The sequence below is a fragment of the Apis cerana genome, linkage group LG1 (assembly GCF_029169275.1).
Source record: "Apis cerana isolate GH-2021 linkage group LG1, AcerK_1.0, whole genome shotgun sequence".
Lineage (NCBI taxonomy): Eukaryota > Metazoa > Arthropoda > Insecta > Hymenoptera > Apidae > Apis > Apis cerana.
In genome coordinates this window covers 19,956,053-19,977,060 of record NC_083852.1, presented here as the reverse complement: position 1 = coordinate 19,977,060, position 21,008 = coordinate 19,956,053, and the positions used below count along the sequence as shown (strand labels likewise).

General features: G+C 36.8%; 2 protein-coding genes across 21 annotated transcripts in view; one reads left to right on the top strand and one right to left on the bottom strand.

Moving 5' to 3' along the window:
• The first annotated feature begins 28 nt into the window (after nucleotides 1–28).
• Nucleotides 29–5,720, top strand: LOC108004262 (26S proteasome non-ATPase regulatory subunit 2-like). The gene is given in 13 exon segments (XM_062087448.1): nucleotides 29–811; nucleotides 899–1,075; nucleotides 1,155–1,341; nucleotides 1,412–1,711; nucleotides 1,793–1,875; nucleotides 1,956–2,191; nucleotides 2,247–2,385; nucleotides 2,459–2,579; nucleotides 2,686–2,950; nucleotides 2,953–3,047; nucleotides 3,131–3,418; nucleotides 3,510–3,704; nucleotides 3,807–5,720. Coding segments are annotated over 13 exon segments (2,637 nt in total). The 5' UTR covers nucleotides 29–470; the 3' UTR covers nucleotides 4,017–5,720.
• Nucleotides 4,069–21,008, bottom strand: part of LOC108004261 (actin-binding LIM protein 2) — a 32,334-nt gene continuing 15,394 nt past the window's right edge. For 2 of the 20 annotated variants that reach the window (XM_062087423.1, XM_062087418.1), the window contains exons 2-15: nucleotides 18,214–18,374; nucleotides 17,617–17,782; nucleotides 16,511–16,748; nucleotides 15,519–15,837; nucleotides 14,279–14,350; nucleotides 13,444–13,630; nucleotides 13,003–13,262; nucleotides 12,670–12,931; nucleotides 12,498–12,584; nucleotides 11,130–11,230; nucleotides 9,774–9,843; nucleotides 8,877–8,959; nucleotides 7,394–7,597; nucleotides 4,069–7,271 (exon numbers count right to left, since the gene is read on the bottom strand). In XM_062087423.1, coding sequence (XP_061943407.1) covers nucleotides 7,158–7,271; nucleotides 7,394–7,597; nucleotides 8,877–8,959; nucleotides 9,774–9,843; nucleotides 11,130–11,230; nucleotides 12,498–12,584; nucleotides 12,670–12,931; nucleotides 13,003–13,262; nucleotides 13,444–13,630; nucleotides 14,279–14,350; nucleotides 15,519–15,837; nucleotides 16,511–16,748; nucleotides 17,617–17,782; nucleotides 18,214–18,374 — 2,324 coding nt within the window. In that variant the 3' untranslated portion in view covers nucleotides 4,069–7,157. Of the gene's footprint in view, nucleotides 7,272–7,393; nucleotides 7,598–8,876; nucleotides 8,960–9,773; nucleotides 9,844–10,084; nucleotides 10,183–11,125; nucleotides 11,231–12,497; nucleotides 12,585–12,669; nucleotides 12,932–13,002; nucleotides 13,263–13,443; nucleotides 13,631–14,278; nucleotides 14,351–15,518; nucleotides 15,838–16,510; nucleotides 16,749–17,616; nucleotides 17,783–18,213; nucleotides 18,375–21,008 lie in introns of those variants that run through there. The other 18 variants (XM_062087426.1, XM_028669949.2, XM_062087424.1 and 15 more) reach the window with 15 other exon arrangements.

The window sequence follows — 21,008 nt, the reverse complement described above, 5'->3', positions numbered from 1 at the left end:
GTGTGTGTGTATATATATATATATATATATTGAAAAGCGAAAAAAAAGAGAATCGAATACGTATATTGAATCGAAAACTTGTTATCAACTATATTCAAGAATTTCGTAAAATAAATAATAATAATCTAATTCTACGTTAAAAATAGTTGTTAAAAATTTAAAATTCTGCAAAAAACGCTAAAAAAAGATGGCTAAAATCGGTCAACAAAAAGAATCTGAAATGGTAATCATATAATGTTCTCCAAAAAAAATAATTTTGAATTCGTTTTATTTTTTAAATCGATAAAATGTTTATCAGGACGAAGAAGACACGCGGTTGCAGGAAGAACTATTTCAACTGGCCGATGTATTACTAGTAAATAAGAATTAATATACGTTTGATTTTTTTTAATTCAATAATTATTATCATGACCTAACCTAAGAATTCAATGACGTGTCGATTATAATTTGAGGGAAAGGACGAAGATGCAATGTTGATAGCTCTAAGTCAACTTCGATTATTAATGCAAACCTCGACTACCTCGATGACTTCTGTACCAAAACCACTCAAATATTTAAAGAAGACGTATAATGATATGAAAAATGCTTATGAAAATATTCAAAGCGACAAAGTGAGACATCAATTTGCGGAAGTATTGAGCGTATTATCGATGGCAGGAGCATTGCCAGGCTCCAAAGAGTGCCTTCGATATTGCATCCAAGGTGAGGTAACGAAACCTGGCGAATGGGGTCACGAGTACATAAGACAACTCGAAGGTGAAATCGTAGATGAATGGACAAATTCTCCTGTAAAAGAAGAGAATCGTATAAGGTATTTTAGATCTTAAGAAATGGTTCTCTCAAACACGCAAATTTCTTATGTATTTTTTATTATTTTCTTTTTATTTATTTATGACAGAACAGAGCTTACTCCTTTAGTAAAAGGTATCATAAAATTCGACATGAAGCATAACGCGGAGATACCTGGATGCGATCTATGTTTGGAGATCGATCAATTGAATTTTTTAAACGAGTCTTTGGATATCACGAATTTTGAAAGAGTTTGTCGATATTTAGAGAGTTGTGCAGCCTACAGGTCAATTTTCGCATATAACGCAATCATTAAAATTTATGAAATTTTATCTCATTTATTTTTTATATTGCTTAATTATCAGCGAGGATACCGAAAGAAGACAAATATTGCAAGTCGTAGTTGATCATTACTTACGATTCAAAGAATATTGCAAAGCAATGTTAGTAGCCCTTCAACTGGGAGATTCCGATCTTGTACACAAATGTCTCGTCACTTGCCCTGATACTTTAATGCGAAAACAATTGGCATTCATAATCGTTAGACAAAGGGTAATTTGTCACATCTCGTATGAATTATTGAAAATCCAATATTTCGTTCATATAATTTATTGATCATTAGGAGACCCCGTTGAAAAAGGATTATCAAGGAGACGATGCAAAGGATATCGAAGCCATTTTGAGCAACAGTCACGTAAACAATCATTTCCATTTACTCGCAAGGGAACTCGACATTTTAGAACCCAAACATCCAGACGACATTTACAAAACCTGGTTAGAAACCAATACCCTGAGACGCGCGGAACACGATTCAGCCAGAGCCAATCTAGCAGCCACGTTCGTTTCCGGTTTCGTTCATGCTGGTTTCGGCCAAGATAAACTGATGGACAACACTTCAGAGTGTTGGGTTTATAAAAATAAGGTTTTTATAATATATTTATAACGAGATTTTTCCAAAAGAAGAAATTTAAACGATTCGAAGCTAAAGTAAAGTGTTTGATAGGAACACGGAATGCTTTCTGCAACCGCTTCCTTGGGACTGATACACATGTGGGACGTAGATGGTGGACTGGTACCTATCGACAAGTGAATCGCGTCTTTTATCGTAATGAAATTATAATTTACGAACAAATGTTCAAGAGCTGAGATGTGATTTTTCCTCGCAGATATCTTTATACCAACGATTACAACATCAAAGCAGGTGCTTTACTTGCTATAGGATTGGTTAATTGTGGCATTCGCAATGAATGCGATCCAGCACTTGCACTTCTCAGTGATTATGTATCCTCTGAAAACGCCACGTTGAGAATTGGGGCCATTTTGGGTCTAGGTTTGGCTTATGCTGGTTCACAAAGATCTGATGTTACGGAGCTTTTAACAGGAGTTCTGGTGGACAATGGAAGTACGTTTACGGATAACTCGAAGAAAGAATCTTTCGTGTGATGAGCAATTTTTAGGTAGCATGGAAGTTATGTCTTTGGGAGCGATTGCGATAGGATTGATAAACGTTGGTTCTGCCGATGCTGAAGCTTCTTCGACCCTTCTACAGAAACTATTAGAATTTACTCCTCAAAAGTTATCTAGTACTCATTCTAGGTTAAAAAAAAATACATTTATCGAGTTTAAAATGACGGCGAAGAAAAATTGTTTCGAATTCATTTTTGTACAGATTTCTGTCACTGGCACTGGGAATGGTCTACATGGGTTGTCGCGATGTCATAGAAGCTTCTTCGGCCGCACTTGAAGTCTTACCAGATCCTTACAAACTTGCTGCGCAGACTATGCTACAGGCAATAATGTCAACTTTATTAAGATATTATATATTCTTAAATATAAATTAAATATAGATATAAAAATGAAAAATCGTCAAGATTAAAGGATATTGATTGGCCTCAGGTGTGTGCATACGCTGGAACAGGGGATGTATTGATTGTTCAGGAATTGTTACGAATATGTTCGGAACCGGTGGATGGTGAAAGCATTCCCGCTACGCCGGCTAGCAGTCCTGTGAGCAGTTGTTGCGATCAACGTCATCGAGTTATCGAATTTTCTGAGAAAAAAACCAAAGAGAAGTTAGAAGAGAAACAACACGGGGGATCAAAGTATTTTTTTCGCATTTTTATTTATATTTTTATTATGTTCATGACCTTTCCATAATATCCTTCAGAGAAATAGGCTCGTCGCAGGCCATAGCTACTTTGGGTGTCGCTGCTGTTGGGCTGGGAGAGGGAAAAGAGAATTCGAGGATATTCGGTCAGGTGTGATAAGAAAAATCTTTAATCTCTTGATTCAAAAGTATCAATATATGATTAATGTGTTTTTATAAGGGATTACTTCTCAGATTGGAAGATACGGATCTATATACGCAAGACGAGCAATGCCACTTGCCCTAGGCCTATCTTCTTTGTCAAATCCAGACTTGGCAGTTCTCGACGTCCTAAACAAATACAGCCACGACAATGACTCTGAGGTAGCCAACAGCGCAATCTTTGCTCTCGGTCTCGTCGGTGCAGGAACAAATAATGCCCGACTTGCCACCATGTTGAGACAATTGGCCTGCTACCATGCGAAAAATCCCTTACATCTATTCCTCGTTCGAATTTCCCAAGGCTTGGTTCATCTTGGCAAAGTAAAAGAAAAAAATATATATATATATATGAAAATTTGACCCATTCTAAATGCTTGACGATTCGTTTCAATTTGTTGAAATTTTTTGTTAGGGTACTTTATCCATATCTCCGTTACGGTATGGCTCCAAAATATTGGATAGAGCAGCCTTAGCTGGATTATTGGTAGTTTTGGTGGCTTTTCTCGATTGTCAGAATCTGATCCTGGCGAAATCTCATTACTTGATGTACTGTCTGGCGCTTGCAATGGAACCCAGATGGTTGGTTACTTTGGATGAAAATTTGCAAGTACGTATTTGCAATTTTTCTTGCAGGAATCAGAAAACACTGCGAATATGTAATCGATGGATATTGAATATTTAAAATGGATGAAAATAATATTTTGATCAGACTCTACCGGTGTCCGTAAGGGTTGGACAAGCCGTAGACATCGTGGGCAAAGCTGGCAATCCTAAATCCATCTCTGCTGGATACGTGCACACAACGCCAACGTTGCTTTCTTCCGGGGAACGTGCAGAACTTGCTTTAGACGAGTATGAGCCGTTATCTTGTATTTTAGAAGGTTTTGTTATTCTTCGGGAGAAGTTGAACAGCTCTTAAATTTACTTCTGAAATAATAATACGAGACGATGGGTAATAAAATAAAACCAGATTGCGAAAGGCAACGCTGGGACAAATGGTTTATTTATTTCACGAGATAGTAATAAGAAACATGATCGATAGAAATGTATTATGCAAGGCGAAGAATTTACTAGGAACCAAAGTGCGAACGATGTTTATATACGATACATTATAATTTTCCATTCTGTTTTTAATAAAAAGTAAAAATAATATTTTCGAGAAAAACAGTTGAAAGAAAATCTTGTACAATGACCGATCGATAACTACATATGTTCGCAATGTATCACTTTGACAACGATGAGAACGTGAAAAGAACGCAACTGATCCGAGCAAAGATTCAATCGCGTCTGTAAATCGCTTCGATAAGAATGTGAAGAGACGCGTGAGTCAGCTTCTTTCTTTGTATGTTGCGTTTATTTAACCTCAGGGGGACTAGCGGAAGCAATGTGCTCTATACAACAGAAATTACATTGGTTCGCATTGCACGGTGTAAACGACAATGATGCACCATGATCTGACAGCGGCCACGGTAAGAATCACTTTATCATTCATTGTCGTAAATTAAAACTTATAAACGTATGACTCTCTTCATTCAAGTAAAAATGAAAAAAAAAAAAAAAGAAAAGAAAAGAAAAGAAAAGAAAAAGAAAACACAATACGCAGAAAAGAAAAAGAAAGAAATCAAGAGATGGAAACACAACATAGGAAATATTAAATATTAAAACGCAATGAAAAAGAAAGAACATAAGACGAGAATGACTTAAAAAGTAACCCAAAGACCAAGTAATTCATAAAATTTTCAAAAAATGATCTCCGAACGATTCAACATCTATTGGTAAAATACTGCAAATGAAAGATAAATATTGCAGTTTATTGATTCTGATTATGTGTACAAAAGCGGACCACGAGGAAACAAGAAACGATATCGCGCGAATGAAAGAGGAAAGATCTCTTCCCTTTTCATTTCCTCGGCACAAATAATAATTCTTTCACGTAGTGTGCATGGTTACTTTTCTCTCTCTTAATTTTTTTTTCTTTCTCTTCGTCTCGCGAACTCGCATTATTATTATATTGCATAAGATCATGAAGTACGTTTCCCACTTCTTCGTAACGAAGCCACGAGAAATACCCCAGGAAATTGCACGAACGTAATTACAATACGTACTTTATCAAAGATGTTGTTCTCTTAAGTCAGAGAAAGTGCCTAACTGCTTGTCGTGTCTAGAAATGTCTGCCGACATTTACATATAGACACATAGAACTTGGAATAGAAGGCGAGATATAGAATAAAACGTGATTTTCGATTCGTTTAAAATATGCACACTCCCGCGTGGATCTTTTTTAGCATTGGAAAAACATCGTATCTTTTCTTTTCTTTTACGTTGCAAATTATTTTTATATATAAGTTATGCTTCACAAAACCATACAAATAATTGCATTCTGTTGGAAATTTAACAATTCTATTGTAACATATTCCTTCTTTTGCGTTTTCAGCTTGTCGCCTGACGTATTCGCTCGCACAAGAATAATTGGCTCTGGTAACTGTTGTTTTTTTTCTTTTGATAATTTTTCTATCCAAATAAATATTAATACATATTCGTGTTTTACATATTTTTAATCGGCAGTATTACAGTAAAACTCAATTCTTTGAGTTTGATCCATATATATATATATATATATATATATAAAAGAAATCGAGTTGAGGAAAATTTGTGTAATATTGTTTATCAATAAATGTAGCTCTTATATATCCAATTAAAATAGAAAGAGCAAACTCGGTGATGATATTTAAATATGTTGATAATTACGACATTCGACAAGCTGTATCTAATTATACTTTAAATTTCATGTTGCTTATAATAAAATATAATAATAATAATGATGATGATGATAATAATAATAATAATTAAAAATTAATAATAATAATAATAATAATAATAATAATAATAATAATAATAATAATGATAACTTCTATAATAGTAGCGCGTTTATGTTATAGTTTTTTGCAAATAGTAAGTGTGTTCTGTGATTCAAGCGAATTTTCAAAATGGTATTATACGTTTGTGTACATATATGTATATACCTCCTCGTACTTCCGTTGCTTCTTTCATTTTTTCTAAGATTTCTCTTACATCGCTCGTTTATTTACATCAACGTTTGCGTATCGACGAGTATTACCATTTCTTTCGTTTTTTATTCGCTTTGAATCTTGCACATCTTCCCATCGCGCTATTTTATACGTACGTCGACGTTCACGGGTAAATTCTAAGTCACAAGATGATGTTTCAGTTAAATGATAAAATTTTAGACGATTCTGACCACCTTCACTTTCAGCTATTTCTCTAAAATTATTATTACCCATCTACTATTTCCACTTTTCGTGAAAATTATAGTCACAGAAAGTGTACATGTTAAATACAGGATAATAATTTTCTTTTCGAAATTTGAATTCCCCATGAAACCATCACTGTTAATAGTTGATATACATACAATACATATTTCCTTTCGTTAACAACGTCGGATCATAAACGTTTCAACCCTTTTTCCTTAATTCTCAAGTTTCGTCTTCGACCAAGTTAACAGGTTTTTTTCCGTCCATCACAGAAACGGTTGAACATATCTTCCTTTCGTTTCCTTATGAACAACGTATAGATTCTCCCGAAAGAAGCATCGAAAACACAGGATACGATGAAATAGTTTGTGAACGATCAAAAATCAAGCTGCCTGTGGATTCGTTGCTGAGAGAATAAAATTGACGTCAAATGGTAGTGCTCCTTTATGTATATGTATTATAGTATTTGCGTCATCGTGCGAACGTGTGTTTATACGTGTTTAAACATGTATGTATGCATTTATACGTATCTCTGTGAACGTGTACGAGATGAGGAGAGGTCGAGATTACCTCGATTTTTATTTTGCATTCGCAACGATGACAACGCTTTGATATCGTCGATGTTCGCGATCGAAAACCGGTACGAATCGTTGGTTCCCCGAACACGTGTTCTCTTTTTCTCTCATGATACACCTACCACGCCGAAGGAATGTACACTCTATAGCACGGTAACACAATCGTGACACGATGAAGGTAATAAGTAGAACACGTAGCGTGATAACTGCCAGTTAAAACAGCCGGGCACGTCTTTTGATTTCGTTACGACGCCATTGCGGCAATCTGTAGAACTCGGCACGAGTACACTGAAGTACTGCCTCGAACTCCGCGTCGGAAAGATGTCTCTGGAAAAAAAAAAAAAGAAAAAATAACAATGAGTAATATTCGTTAAAGAAAAACAATCTGTTCGATGATAAAACATCATCGCCTAATTAAATTACGTAAAGGATATTTCTCGATAACTCACTTCGAGGTTGCAACGATCCACGTCAGCGGGTAGCCTGTAGTTTGTGATGACAAGTAAATGATAAGGATAGAGTTTTGGCGGTTCGGACGGTGCTGTCCCCATGTCTGGCAGTGATCTCCTCACGTGATGGCCCCCGTGACTTCCAACTACCGAACCTAGGCCACCTGTATACGTGGTAGATGATGGCAGCATTCCACCATCATTCTGAACAATCATTCAATCGTTAATTATTCCATTGTAAAGCGATCTACTCTAACGTGTGATGAGCGTTAATAGCGGTGCAGCCGTTCGAAAGTTTCTCGCACGATTTTTTATGTATTAATTTTCAAATTGAATTCGTTATAATGGAAAAGAAATTGATGCGAGAATCTTTCATCTTGCAACGGATCGATTGTTGTCCGTAACAAGAGCCAATACACGTATATATATATTTATATACTGCAGCAACAAAAAGAATCGGCATAACACCGCATTTGTTAATGAATGATTCGACAGAGCTTAACACGAGACAGAACCATAGAGCTAGACTGAAACGAGCGATAGGAACTGGCATTTTTTAATTTTCCGACTCGTTGCTCTTCGATTGGGAATTGTTCGTGCACTTTAATTAATGAATTATATGATCGATGCAACAGTTACATTACACTTTCTTCCTTCTTCAAATTTTTCTTAATCGACAGAAAAGAGAACAAAGCAATCGAAACACGCATCGCACACGGTACAATCTCATGCACGTTAATTTCAGTTTAGGCATATAGTTCCGTTTCCCGTCTCGTATGCACTGATTATGCCACGGATGCAGAATATGCAGTCAAGTCATGAGAACACCGCAAATACACGTCAATCTCATTAATGTTATTCGAGATTTTTAATTATTTTCGACGCTCTAACATTTCGTACGCGAAACTCACATCGTGTTATCGTAACGAACAAATAAAAATAATAACAAGCATATATAAATAATCTATCGATCTAAAATAAAAGGAGAAAGCTGATTAATCTTTCGGTGTACATATATTCAAGACATAGCAAACGATCAATCGAATTCTCGCGATCGTATCCAATTTTTCTCGCAAGATCAAAATTAAATATGCAATCTTCAAATATGCCAAGGTAAGAAAAAAAAATTGTACAAAAAGATGCAAAAAAGAAAAAAAAAATTCATTTCAAAAAAAAATATATATATATATCTTATATAGCAAATATACAGCACGTGCATGCGTAAATCAATATACAATTTTGTACATGTAAAAACGTTATATTATACAAGTATAAACAAACCGGAAAAATCTCGTTATATACAAACACGTTTAAATCCGATCTACTAGTTGAACGATTTGGCCGGCATTGGGTTTCGTTCTCTCGTTTCTACGAAAATTTTCCGTATCTCAATCAAATCACGCAAATGTCTAATTTTATGATATAAACGCGCGCCAATGATAATATGCCGTTAAATAATTCATATGCAAAACAAGCTACAAACCATGCTAATTCGCCGGGAGTAGTATGGGGCTGTGGTACATACCAATGCCCGTCGATCCACATCCGTGATGCTTCCTGTCGATACTAAAATTGGGGGAAAAAATGGGAAAGAAAACCATGTCAAACCATATTGCACAAACCATTTCGATATGTTAAATTACAATCTTTCCATCGGTCGATTCGATCGTATTCCGTGTCGATGGAGAAAGATAAACGATCGGATTAAATATAAAATCTATCGTTGAGTGAACGGATCAACGAAGTTGGCACTTGCACTTCCAACGATCGGGAATACGATTGATCCGATCAAATTACTGTATAAGCAAATGATTATATCGATGATTATATTACACATATGACCTGAATTTCATTTTCTAAGCTACACGATATGTACCAGCTGTGAATGATCAAAGAATTATCGTGTCATAAAGTCACGTTACTGGCGAATAGGTACTGTCACTTGGGCACACTATAAACTCATCTGGTTAATAGATTCAAACAAGTTTTATTATGCAATTTTAAATCTAATATATGGAATAGTACCGCTAGAATCGTATGATACTTAGGCGTCGTAATTAAACCAAGATACAAAAAAAAAAGAGAGAAAGAGAGAAGAAGTGACAGTAAATGATAGAGCAAAGATGCATTAGTAAAGCATGCTCAGATATTAGATTAGAATAATAGAGAACGAAATATATATATTTTCACGAGTGTTTCCTACTCGTGGATTCAAAAATAAAAATAAAAATAAAAAATAGAAATTAAAAATTAAAAAAAAAAAATAGAAAAAAGAAGCATATACAAAAAAATTCGATATACTGCACGAATGAAATGTAATTGCAAGGTAACCATATGTGTGTATGTTATGTGTGATCAGTTTCCTTTCTGGGTTACTCACTATCTGATTTGCCAGATGAGAAATCAGTGCTGTGCGTCTTGTCTCCCATCCCACTGAACGAATAATCACCCTAGACGACAAAAAAGCGTAAATCTTAGAAACAACCGAAACATGGACATTCGTGATTAATCAACGGATAAAAGAACGATAATTAAAACGTGTATCATTATCTCTACAACATATATATTTTTTTCATTCATTCTTTTTTTTCTTTTTACTTTATATTTGTAAAAATCAGCAACAACGGTGCAAGAAAAATTTTTTTTTGTTTTTTTTTTTGGTCGTCGATTGTGACGCGGTGCAAGACTTACAGGGAGAGCAGATACAGAACCGCCGGTCGAGGAGAAGGTGTGACTTCGCGGTGCCAGACCGTACCCTGGCTTCGGGATGTGCCGAAGGGAGCTCACAACTGGTTTCAAATCAGTCAATCGACAGTATTACTGATTAGTGTAAACGGGAATAGTGGAAATCTTTCATTCCCATACGAATGCCCAACGTTCGCCAAGTACAAAAAAATACAAGAAAAAAGAACACACATTCTGTGCATAAAATAATTACGGAGTTTTGATTCCACTCGTGTACAAAATTCGAATCATCGAGAGATTTCATTTTATCCTCTTCTTCTTTTTTTTTTTTTTTTTTACGTACGTTTTATCTCACTTCACGAATACGAGAATTCACATTTATCTTTGACGATCTTTTTTCTTTTTTCTTATAATAAAGAAAGAAAGAAAAGATCGTCAAAGATAAAAGAGAAGAGGAATAAAAAAAAGAAAAGAAAATTTAAAAGCTATCGTGTAAAAATATCATCATTGTTCGAGTTTTCGTTTGTCGATTTGTTTATAACGCATCCCCACGGCAAAATGGTGGAACGTATATCCGATATTCAAAGTGCGCAAGCATTTATTTCTCGTTTAATACTGTGCAAGGTAATACGTAACAATGAATAAATATATATATATGTAATTATAGAATATATTATATTTAATATGTATATACGAAGAAGCCAACACCTGTGTGTATATGTAAAATACGATCAACGTACGCTTCTCCAAATAAGCTTAAGAGAATAAAAAGCATTCCTCCCGTGAAGACAAGTCAACGAATCGTTTTTCTTTTCGATCTTTATTACGCGACGACTGCTCTTGAGAAGTCTCGTTCTTTTTTCCCCCGTTTCGATACGCTGAAAAACGAATCTCAGACCGATGAAATTTGCTCGAGGCACACTGCCGCATTGTAAGGATAACAGAAAGAGATTTTCTACCACTCTTTCTTTTTTTTTTCTTTTTTTTTTACGCTAATTTTGAACTTGACTTGAGATCAACGGTAGGTGAATTGGAAAGTTCTCGGACTCACCGAATGATAGTGCCTAGCGGCGTTTGGAAGAGTGAAGGCGCGTTGAGTACCAAGGGGTGGATAGTTTCTGGGAGCCGGGGAACGTGCCGATGACCTCCCAACTGCCGCCCACGCAAACACAACACAAACACAAAAACACAAATAGAGACACGATGATACAGGTAGCAGTGTTGGCTAACGTAGATAGCGGTAAATCCTATCGACTTTCTTTGAATGTTTCCAACATTGGAAGATATGCGTTCAACCAGGCCAAAATATACCACGAAAATATATCAGCCTACTAGATACGTATATATACGTATATAATATCGTATATAACAACAATCTTCCTTTTCCTTTTATACGCAAAGCAATATATAAAAAGTTTATGCAGTGCTGAAGATATACAACTGTCATGCGGCGAAATGAAAATTTGTATACGTCAAGAATATATACAGCACGAAATTGATAATATACATATTTCCGAGCGCGTATGTATTGCGATTATCTTCCAATATTGTGTACTAATTAAAAAAAAAAAAAAATAAATAAAATAAAATAAAATAAAAAAAAACATTCCATAAAAGTATGAGAGAGAATGAAGTTTGGAGCGATATGTGTTCGTGTATGAATGAATGAGGTTGCCAAGAGTGAAATTTACAATAGATAATATTACCATGCGAGAAAGGGAGAAAGAAAGGAAGTAGCAAAAATATTATCTAAGTAATGAATCGTATATATAAACATATTGATGAATAATCACGCACGAAATAATGGAAATCGATATTACGCTACTTGAAAAGGATGAACTTTCCACGCACGCTATTTCTGTTACTCGTATTTTGGCGTATTAAAGAAATAATCGAGAAAGATAAGAAGAGGCAAGCACATCGAAGGTAATATTGCCGACCACATGCAGAAGCGGAATAAATACATCACCTGTCACGTTAATGGGCGCCCAGTGTATGCTGTGGTATTTGGTGCTATGCCACTTAACTTATAAACTCCTGCTCGAGTTTACACGCACAGTGTGTTATCGTTCGTTAATCGAGCATCATCACCCCTTCCCACTGCAAGATTCGTACGTTGCAACGTTCCGTTCCACGATAAAGGAGATTTTTTTATTTTATACATTTCTTTCTTTCTTTCTTTTTTTTTTTTCGTAATATGAAAGGGATTTTTTTGTTACCCCCACCCCTACTATCGTCTCGAAATTTAACGAGTCGATGTTACAATAAACGATAGAGTGGTAAATGTTAGTGTTATGTGCGAACGTGTGGACATGTATGAGATGATTATCACTTAATGTTAATGAAACGATCATGATATATATATATATATAAATATAAAGTGACGACTAGATTGGTTACACATTTAAAGGGAGCTTACCGTTGTAACTAGGTCCTACGCTAGATCTATAACTGAAACCATCATCGTCCTCCCACGGTCTTGCGTGATCTATGTTCCTCGAAGGCGCTACGCGAAAATTAAATTTATACAATTTAAATACACTATATATCGTCAAAGTGGAATGATTAAAGAATGAATCATGATAACTCACAAGCGCCAACTGGACTCTCGTATCGCAGTCTATAAGTCGGTTCTCTGGCAGCTGATGGCGTTCTCGACGCATTTCTAGGATCAACGTTCGCGGCTCTATGTCTCAAATTCTCTCGATCCTTTTCACGATCTTGCAAAAATACTTTCGCTATTCCAGTATCGATTTTGCTTAGCTCGTCCTGTTCCTTCTTCAACTTCTCCTCCACCTCCTTTATATAAGTTTTGTTATCCACTTCGTCCTCGTCGTCGGATGCAGGTACTCCCTGAATCGAATATCGAATCATAAATGAAACGCGTAGGGAGCTTAAGAATAAGTCGCAATTCGTCGTGTTACCTTATAAGTGTCGGACCATCGTCTACGTCTTTCAGGATCTGTATAAGGATAAGGCGGAGCGGGAAAATCATCTCTCTCGATCGGCGGTTTGGTTCCAGGAGGAGGTTTCATGGCGTCCGGATAATGCGCCAGCTCTATTGGCTCGTCATTATCTACTTGACTGGCCGGTGACTTTGGTCTGGTCTCGCTGAGAGCATCGACCAGAGCACGCATTCCAGATCGGCTGCTGCGTCCGCCACTGCTTCTTATCGAACGTGACGCTAAAATAAAATCATCGTATGATTTAGCGACACGTATATCGCGCACGATCCGGTTTCGTTTTAATATTTTATAATATTTAATTTTCTACAACTCTACGGAATTGATTCGATCGATTTAATTTTTTATCAAACTTCTGTTTCTTTCGATCTCGAGAGAAATAAAAAAATGAATACTACTTACAGCTAGGTCTATGAAAGTGCGGGCTAGTCGGAGGTTTGTCGTACGGCTGTATCGGACGTCTCAAGTATCCTTGGGTCGGCGTTTCGGTCAAGTAAGAATAAGTATAAATCCTAGACACATCTTCGGATGGACCACGTCCGTATTCTCGCAATATCAATCCGGGACTTCCAGTTCGCGCGGGATAATACTGGGGCAATTAACGTATATTATCACGGCTAAACTCATGCTGTTTCTTTTTCGATCAATCTTAAAAGCGTCTCTCATACAGCTAAATTTACTCGGCAAAGGAATAATAAAAACTCAACGCGCTTTGATTCTCTCTCAAGAGAAATCCACTGTTTCGAGATGTCGTTGAGAAATCTTTCGTAATCGCGAAAGCTAGCTTCGTTAAATATTTGAGAATAAATTAGCATAATGGGTCGTCTTAGATGATGAAATTTATCATCGATAATAATTATTAAAATAATTATTAAAATCCTTATATTCGTGATCATCTTATCTTTTAGATTTTTAACTCAAAATCATTTTTAAATAATCAAAGAAATTATATATACCTATATTTGGCTTTCAATTTAATATTAAATTTCAATAACATCTTCTTACTTTTTTAAAAATATTTCTACTATCGATAGAAATGCAAAGTAAGTAGAAGAATAATCGAAATAATATTTTACAAGGCAGCATCGTTCATCAACGATGTACAAATTTCGAATTATAAATTTTCGAAGCTAGTTGTTACAAAATGAAATCAGGATCATAAATATTTCAAAATATTTCATAAATAATTAAAGGCGTCTCTTGAGAGAATGGCTGTGCTAGGAGATACATGGCATACCTTGCGACTGAGGCTGCTGTAAGGGCTGCAGAGTGATCCGTTCAGGCTTGGCGTGCGTGACCGCAATGAAAACTATACACAATGATCGTGCGAAAAAAAAAAGATAAACAACGATTAAGAAAGCAACAATAAAAATAAAAAAAATAATCAAATCATAAACGATAAATCGTTAAAATATATACGTATATATATATATAAATATGTATATGTATAATATATGTATATAAAATTTGGGCATCGAAGCGTGCTATAAAGATACGATGTTAAGGAACATATGCATGTTAAAAGCCACATAGTGTATCGTTGAATACAATGGGAACGAAGCTATACACAAAGCTAGTTACGAATAAAAAAAGAAAAAAAAAAAAAAAGAATAAGTAATTTAGGCTCTAAATTGGTCTACTCTAAATTGCTCTGTATAACAACAACGGACACAAAAATGAACCGAGCAGCAAAAAAACGTTTCACATGAAAGTACGTGTCGTACAACAGTCCAAATATAAGCACGATGCAAGCTGAACTTCGTATTTCGCGAGCCAGAGCTGGCTCGAGAGCAATATATTTCCTCTTGGTTATTTTTCCCCCCTTGTTTCTCTTTTTATTTCCCCCCTGTCGTCTTTTTTTACGATCGAATGGCAAACTTCAAAATTCAAGTATGCGCACGGACACGATTTAGGTCGATCAACGGTGTACGATGCAATTGAACGGAAAAATGCAATTGGCGGACGTGGACAGCGACGTGCACGCGTTAATTACGAATGTCGATGTTCGAGATGAATGTTATTTGAAGCAATTAATCACGCGTTGTCGAATACATAAACGGATGATATTAGATATTACACGTTCGTACGAAAAATGTTAATGACACCTTTCCCTCCGCGACGTATTTAGTGATTTATGACTATCGTGATTACAGGGGGAAAAAAATGAATATTAAAATAGCTATGAATAATCACAAAAATAAAACGATGAAACAAATGCAGTGATCTGTACACAGACGAATGTACACGTATGATACAATATTTTACAAAAACTAAATATAATACACAGTTGGCCAGTTCCGATTCAAAAACTCGCGGCAACGAATTATAAAAAACAAAAAAGAAATCGCGACTAACATTCGAATCCTATTTGACTGCTCATCGATCGACGGAAAGTGATCGTAACATCGACGGAAGTAGTCGGACAGTCGATGACCTTAATTGAACTTCCGACTTTCCTCCGATCCCCGCTATCTTACCTGCATCTCCGATGCGCTGCTGGAAATCCGTTCTGATTCTCGATGCTGTGGCGTGTGAGCTTCTCCGTGGCCGTTCACGATACCATTGGGTCCGCTAGGACCCGGGCCACAACGGGGATGCCAAATGGCAGCGCCCTGCAAGTACATCTCTTCTCCATCGCCAAAAGGATCGCCACACTTGGTGCAACGGGCACAAGTCGGGTGAAAATGATGATTGTCACCTGCCTGCAGCACCTTTCCGCTGATGTAACGATTGCAATAGGCGCATTTCACACCGAACAACTTCTGATAATCCTTCTCGCAATAAGGCACCCCGTCTCTGTCGATCAAAGTCGAGGAATTTCGTTCGTTCAAAGAAGTGTTGTTTGTTAGACAGTTTAGATAAGCGCTAATAGTTGGGTCTAATGAGTCCTAACTTTCTCCGATTCTAATCTAGACAAATTCCTGACGGTTTGCTCTAACTATCAACTAAAAATCAGCGAAATTTCAACGTTTCTCGAATTATTTTCTAGACCGTACTTTCTCAGCTCTCTTTTTTGTCTAGCGTATTAAAGTAACTTCTTATTCTACGAAGATCTCACGAGTTATACGATTCTCAATTGAAATCTTTCGATCGAAGAAAGAACAAAATGAAAAATAAAAATAAAATAATAATAAATGCATTGGAATGTACGAGTTGATGAGAAAGTTACATCGGTTTTTCATTCTGAGATTAAGATAAACAATTTTAAATAAATGGAACGTTACGCGCGTTGGATGATCGCAAAATATTCTACTTTCGCCTGAATTTTTAAAAATTAATCTACATAAAGCAATTCTTGCATTTCTGTTTCCAGTTACGAAGTTTATAATATAAATTTTAGAAGAATGATTTCAATGAAATGATTGACAGTATCGATATTACTTTCCCAATAATAAAATATTTAACGCAATATTGTAAAGGATTGTATGGAATGTAATCCATGTTAGATTAGAACGATGTTTTCACTCACTTTCCCATATACTCTCCATGAAGGACGGTGTCACAGCTGTGACATTTTAAACACCATACGTGCCACTGTCGATCGAGAGCTACCAAAGCCTGACCTTCTCGTAATTGGTTTCCGCAACCAGCGCAGGCACCGGGGTCGGAGGGCCCATCTCCGGATCCTCTGGTGGCGGAGCTATTCCCGATTGGCGTCGAGGCCTCTCGGACAGGAATACCGACGCATCGGTGGCAAAGAGCTTGACCTATAGACAACGCTCTGTTAGTTGAGATTGAACAGATCCGGTCCGCATACCCTCCGCATTGTCTTTTATTCGAGAAACGAACCATAAATCCCGTATCTTGGCGGCTGATTCGGCTGAGTCGCAACGCGCGATACCAACGGCTTGTAGAAAAGGAGAAGCGTTCGCGCTCGTCCATTCGTTGTTTTCTCTTCGCGTATAAATAACCAAACCGATTCCAGCTTCGCCGATCGATACGATCGATCAATTTCTCACGGTAATCGATAAACGTGTTTCGAGTTATCGTCTCAATTTTCTTGGAACGCGTGTACACATCCTTCTAATCGAAGAGTTCAAAGATCGAGAATCGAATACTACTGCACGCAGTGGTATTGTCTTATTTGCGGTATCGTTTAAAAATAAGCGGCATTATCGTTGTCCTCGACCGGGCAGATCGATACAACAACGGTGGTAGAAGATGCGCATAAATATTTGCACGAGGAAACAATGAGGAGAAGCGAAACGGAGCAAGTTTAACTTGCGATACGCTCGTTTCGACGCGTGCGTATTTTTAAGCGTTCACCGCGTAATCGTTACAAGGCCACGTGAGCGTAACCTCGCTCACGATACACCTAAGTGGTAATTTGCCTTTAACAGGTTTACCGGTACTCCAATTCTGACGATCGAATCGCAACCAACGAATCTTCGTTCTCCTTTTCCAATTTAAACCGGATTGTCCTCGATCAAGTATGATTTACAATTAGAAATTACGATTAGACTCGATTAGATTTTTAGGAAGAGCGGTTTAAGAAGTATCGTCGTGCCACTTCGATGGTTTTTTCCTGAAACGATTATTAAAACAGAATGTTAATAATTTCGACGGGAAACGCACCTTGGACGAGGGAAACCTTGGTTCCCTGTCCGAGTAACGGTTGTCTGCATCGTTGGCAGTGGAAACAGTTGGGATGGAAGGCATGCTTGTCTCCGGCAGTGACCACGTCGCCCTCCACGTATTCTCCACAGCCTGCGCACTTCGTTCCCCACCGTTCCCTGTAATCCTGAAAAATTAAGAAGCCCACACGATCGTTACGAGCGATTCGCCAGACACCGCATCCCGGAGCGAACGCGTGAAATATACCCTTCTCAACGATCTTCACAGTCTCATTTGTCATCGCATGGAATGGTTTATTTGTGCACCAAGATAAAACGAGGAGATTGAGGAGGAACGACGAAAAAACTTTGTAACGAATTTTACGCGCGATTTTATCGAGACTTTTTGAAATTGGTCGAGGTGATATACCATTTTATCGTTTCGAATATTTCGAATATTTCCAAGTCAAAAAAAAAAAAACTTGAAACGAAAGAAGAAAAATAAAGAACGAATCTATTTATCGCGATTCGCGTTACGCGCTTCATATAATCGAGGTTTTCTCGGTTTTTATAAGGCTTTTAACGTAGCTTTGATTTCTTATTTTTTATTTTCCAGTACCTTGGTGCAATAGTAAGAGCCCTCGCGCGCGAAAAAACCACCCTGCGCTAAGCTCGCGTTACATTGAGCACACTTGAAACACCCTATGTGGAAATACTTGTCCTGCACTCGTAGTACCTCCCCGCTGCACTTCTTCTTACAAGACTGGCAGAATGTTTTACCTGTAACGAAAAATAGTCGGGATACGCAACTTGTAATGTATACATAACATAAGTGCATCGGGAAAAAAAAATATTTAAAAATAGAGCGTACGATAAGACAAACATTTGTCACTGTGTAGTCTTAAATGAATGAATGCTTATTCAACAACTCTCCAACAGATTTTCAAGAATTCTGATTGTTTCCAATCAAACGATATTCTTAAAAATTTCACGTTCACAATTTTACAATGTGTGCTTTCATATACTTCGATCTCCACAAATATTCTTAGAATTAGTTGAGCGCAAAGATTTCATCTCTTCCGCTCATTCCTCGATCACTCGTCATCATGCCGCATTCGAAGGTCAGTCACCCCATCACAGCCTACTACAACTTAGATATAATCTGATTCACATTTATCACATATCAAAGCGGCAAAAAGAAAGAAGAGAAAAATTGCTACGATCGCAAATACGGAGTTCAAAGTTCAATATAAATAGAACTCGCCACGACATTCGATTCGAAACAAATCATATTCTATGAGAATCAAGATATACGATAGAAATCTTAAGAATTAAAACTTTCTTTATACAGCGAAGGTTGCATTCGATGAAAAATGATTAACGAGTTATTATATTCTCTATCCGATTGCCAGATATTTTTATCACGATCAGAAAATGCGACGAAAAGTGACGGGAGTGTTGTTCTGTGATCACGTTTATTAAGCTTAATATCGTGCCACCAATTTAATTTATCAATCTTAGTTCGAGGGATACCCATGTCAACATGCAACGATCTTTCTTTCAACAGATCTAAAGCAAACGAGTTGTTCCAAAGGCTTTCGTGCACCGAAAACACGACGTCTGGTCTCGTTATCATCGACCATTCATTTGTGAGACGTTCTGTTCGCGTGGAGAAAGGAAATCTCTTGTCGGTTTAATCTTTTATCTACGATCGTCGTATCTTTCGGTATATAGCTCTCGCAAACGAATATGTACTTTCTCCTTTTACTTTCTTTTCTATCGATATCTTTTAATCACGTAGAAAGGATATTCCGAATTTTTTTGCAAACGAATTCGAGCATCTTATTTAAACTCGATTTTCTTTTTCTTAATTTTTTCTTAATTTTACTTAATTAATGGCAAATAAAATGAAACAACTCGTGAATTTTATGCCTCTTTTCCGTACAATCTGTTTCCGTGAATGTTAGCAAGAAACGTTAACATTCTCGTTGAATCTACGATTTCCTGGAAAATAACCGTTGATCTTTATCGTTTGTGATTCGTATATCTCTAATTGGATCATGGTAATATCGATGATATTTCTGTATTATGTACACATACCAAATACCTATCTTTCCAATATTCGAACATTTACAATTCGGGGCGGTAAAATAATCAAACGTTGAATACCGAATAGCTGCGAGAACGATGAAAATTTAAAAACGATTCTCCGCGTCTTGAAATTCCAATTATCTCTCCCGCGATCAAGCACGATTTCTCTTTTACGATACTACCTTTCTACCAAGCCTAATACGCCAACAATTACTACTATATTTCTTTCTCCACCGGTCATCTTAAAAATCGAGAGCAAATTTAAATCGATTTATATCGCAAGTGGATTGAGACTTGATTTTTGAAAAACTTGAATCCGAAATTTTGTGATATTTCAAAACTCTGAAGTCCACCATGAAGGATGCTCATTTTTTCCAAAAGATCTATATTGTCGAGAATTCTATATTGTTTAAAATTCTAACTTTCTCGAACTCTTACCAATTAAAACAAGTCTAAACTCTGAACACAAACGCAATTGTATTATCATTAGTTAAACAAAGCTGAACAAATATTGTCGCAACATTCTCGTAAGTTTCTCGTTCAAATTACTCTTCATTCAAATTTCGAGATTTTCAAATTACAAAAATAGATTTTAAGAACTCGAAACTTTTCGACTGATCCATTCTTTAATTTAAACGAAATATTTTTCCAAGAGTGTTTTAAGAATTTTTCTTCGATATAATTGAGGAACTGTTGTCCCACTCACGTACGATCGATCGATCGACCGATCCGACAAAAGATGCTCGTGTTTCTGGCGGCGCTTAATCAATGGAGTTTGGTGTAATCGGCACGCGGTGCACGTATCGCTCGAATATGGCGCGTTACACGCGTAATCCGCTCGTCGTAGAATTTCTAAAGCGTGACTCAAAGCTTGCTTACCGCGTGTGTCAACGTGTTGTCTACGACAACGGGGAGAAAAAAAACAGGCAAGAAAATGAGGGAACAACAAAGAAAGAAAAAAAAAAACGTAAAAGGAGAAAAAAACAGAGATGAAGAAAAAAGCGGTTCGAGCACTTGTCGGAGTGCTTATGCTTACGCCGTGAGCCGCGTATCGAATCCGGGTGAAGGTCTGGCTCTTTTACTTGTGGTCGAAGCGGTCGAACCAGGTGTAGTCACCAATGTGTTCGTGAATTTTCAATGATGGAACGAAAAAAAAAAATCGATCGAAAGAATTTATTGCCACTGTTGATTGGCCAACGTACATAAGAAAAAATTTATCGCGATTCGAATTGATTCGAGTTGTTTTTTATCCGGTTTTATGACAATTTCCAACGTCCATTCGTTCAATGGATTCGGATATGGATAACTCGACTTCCAATTATT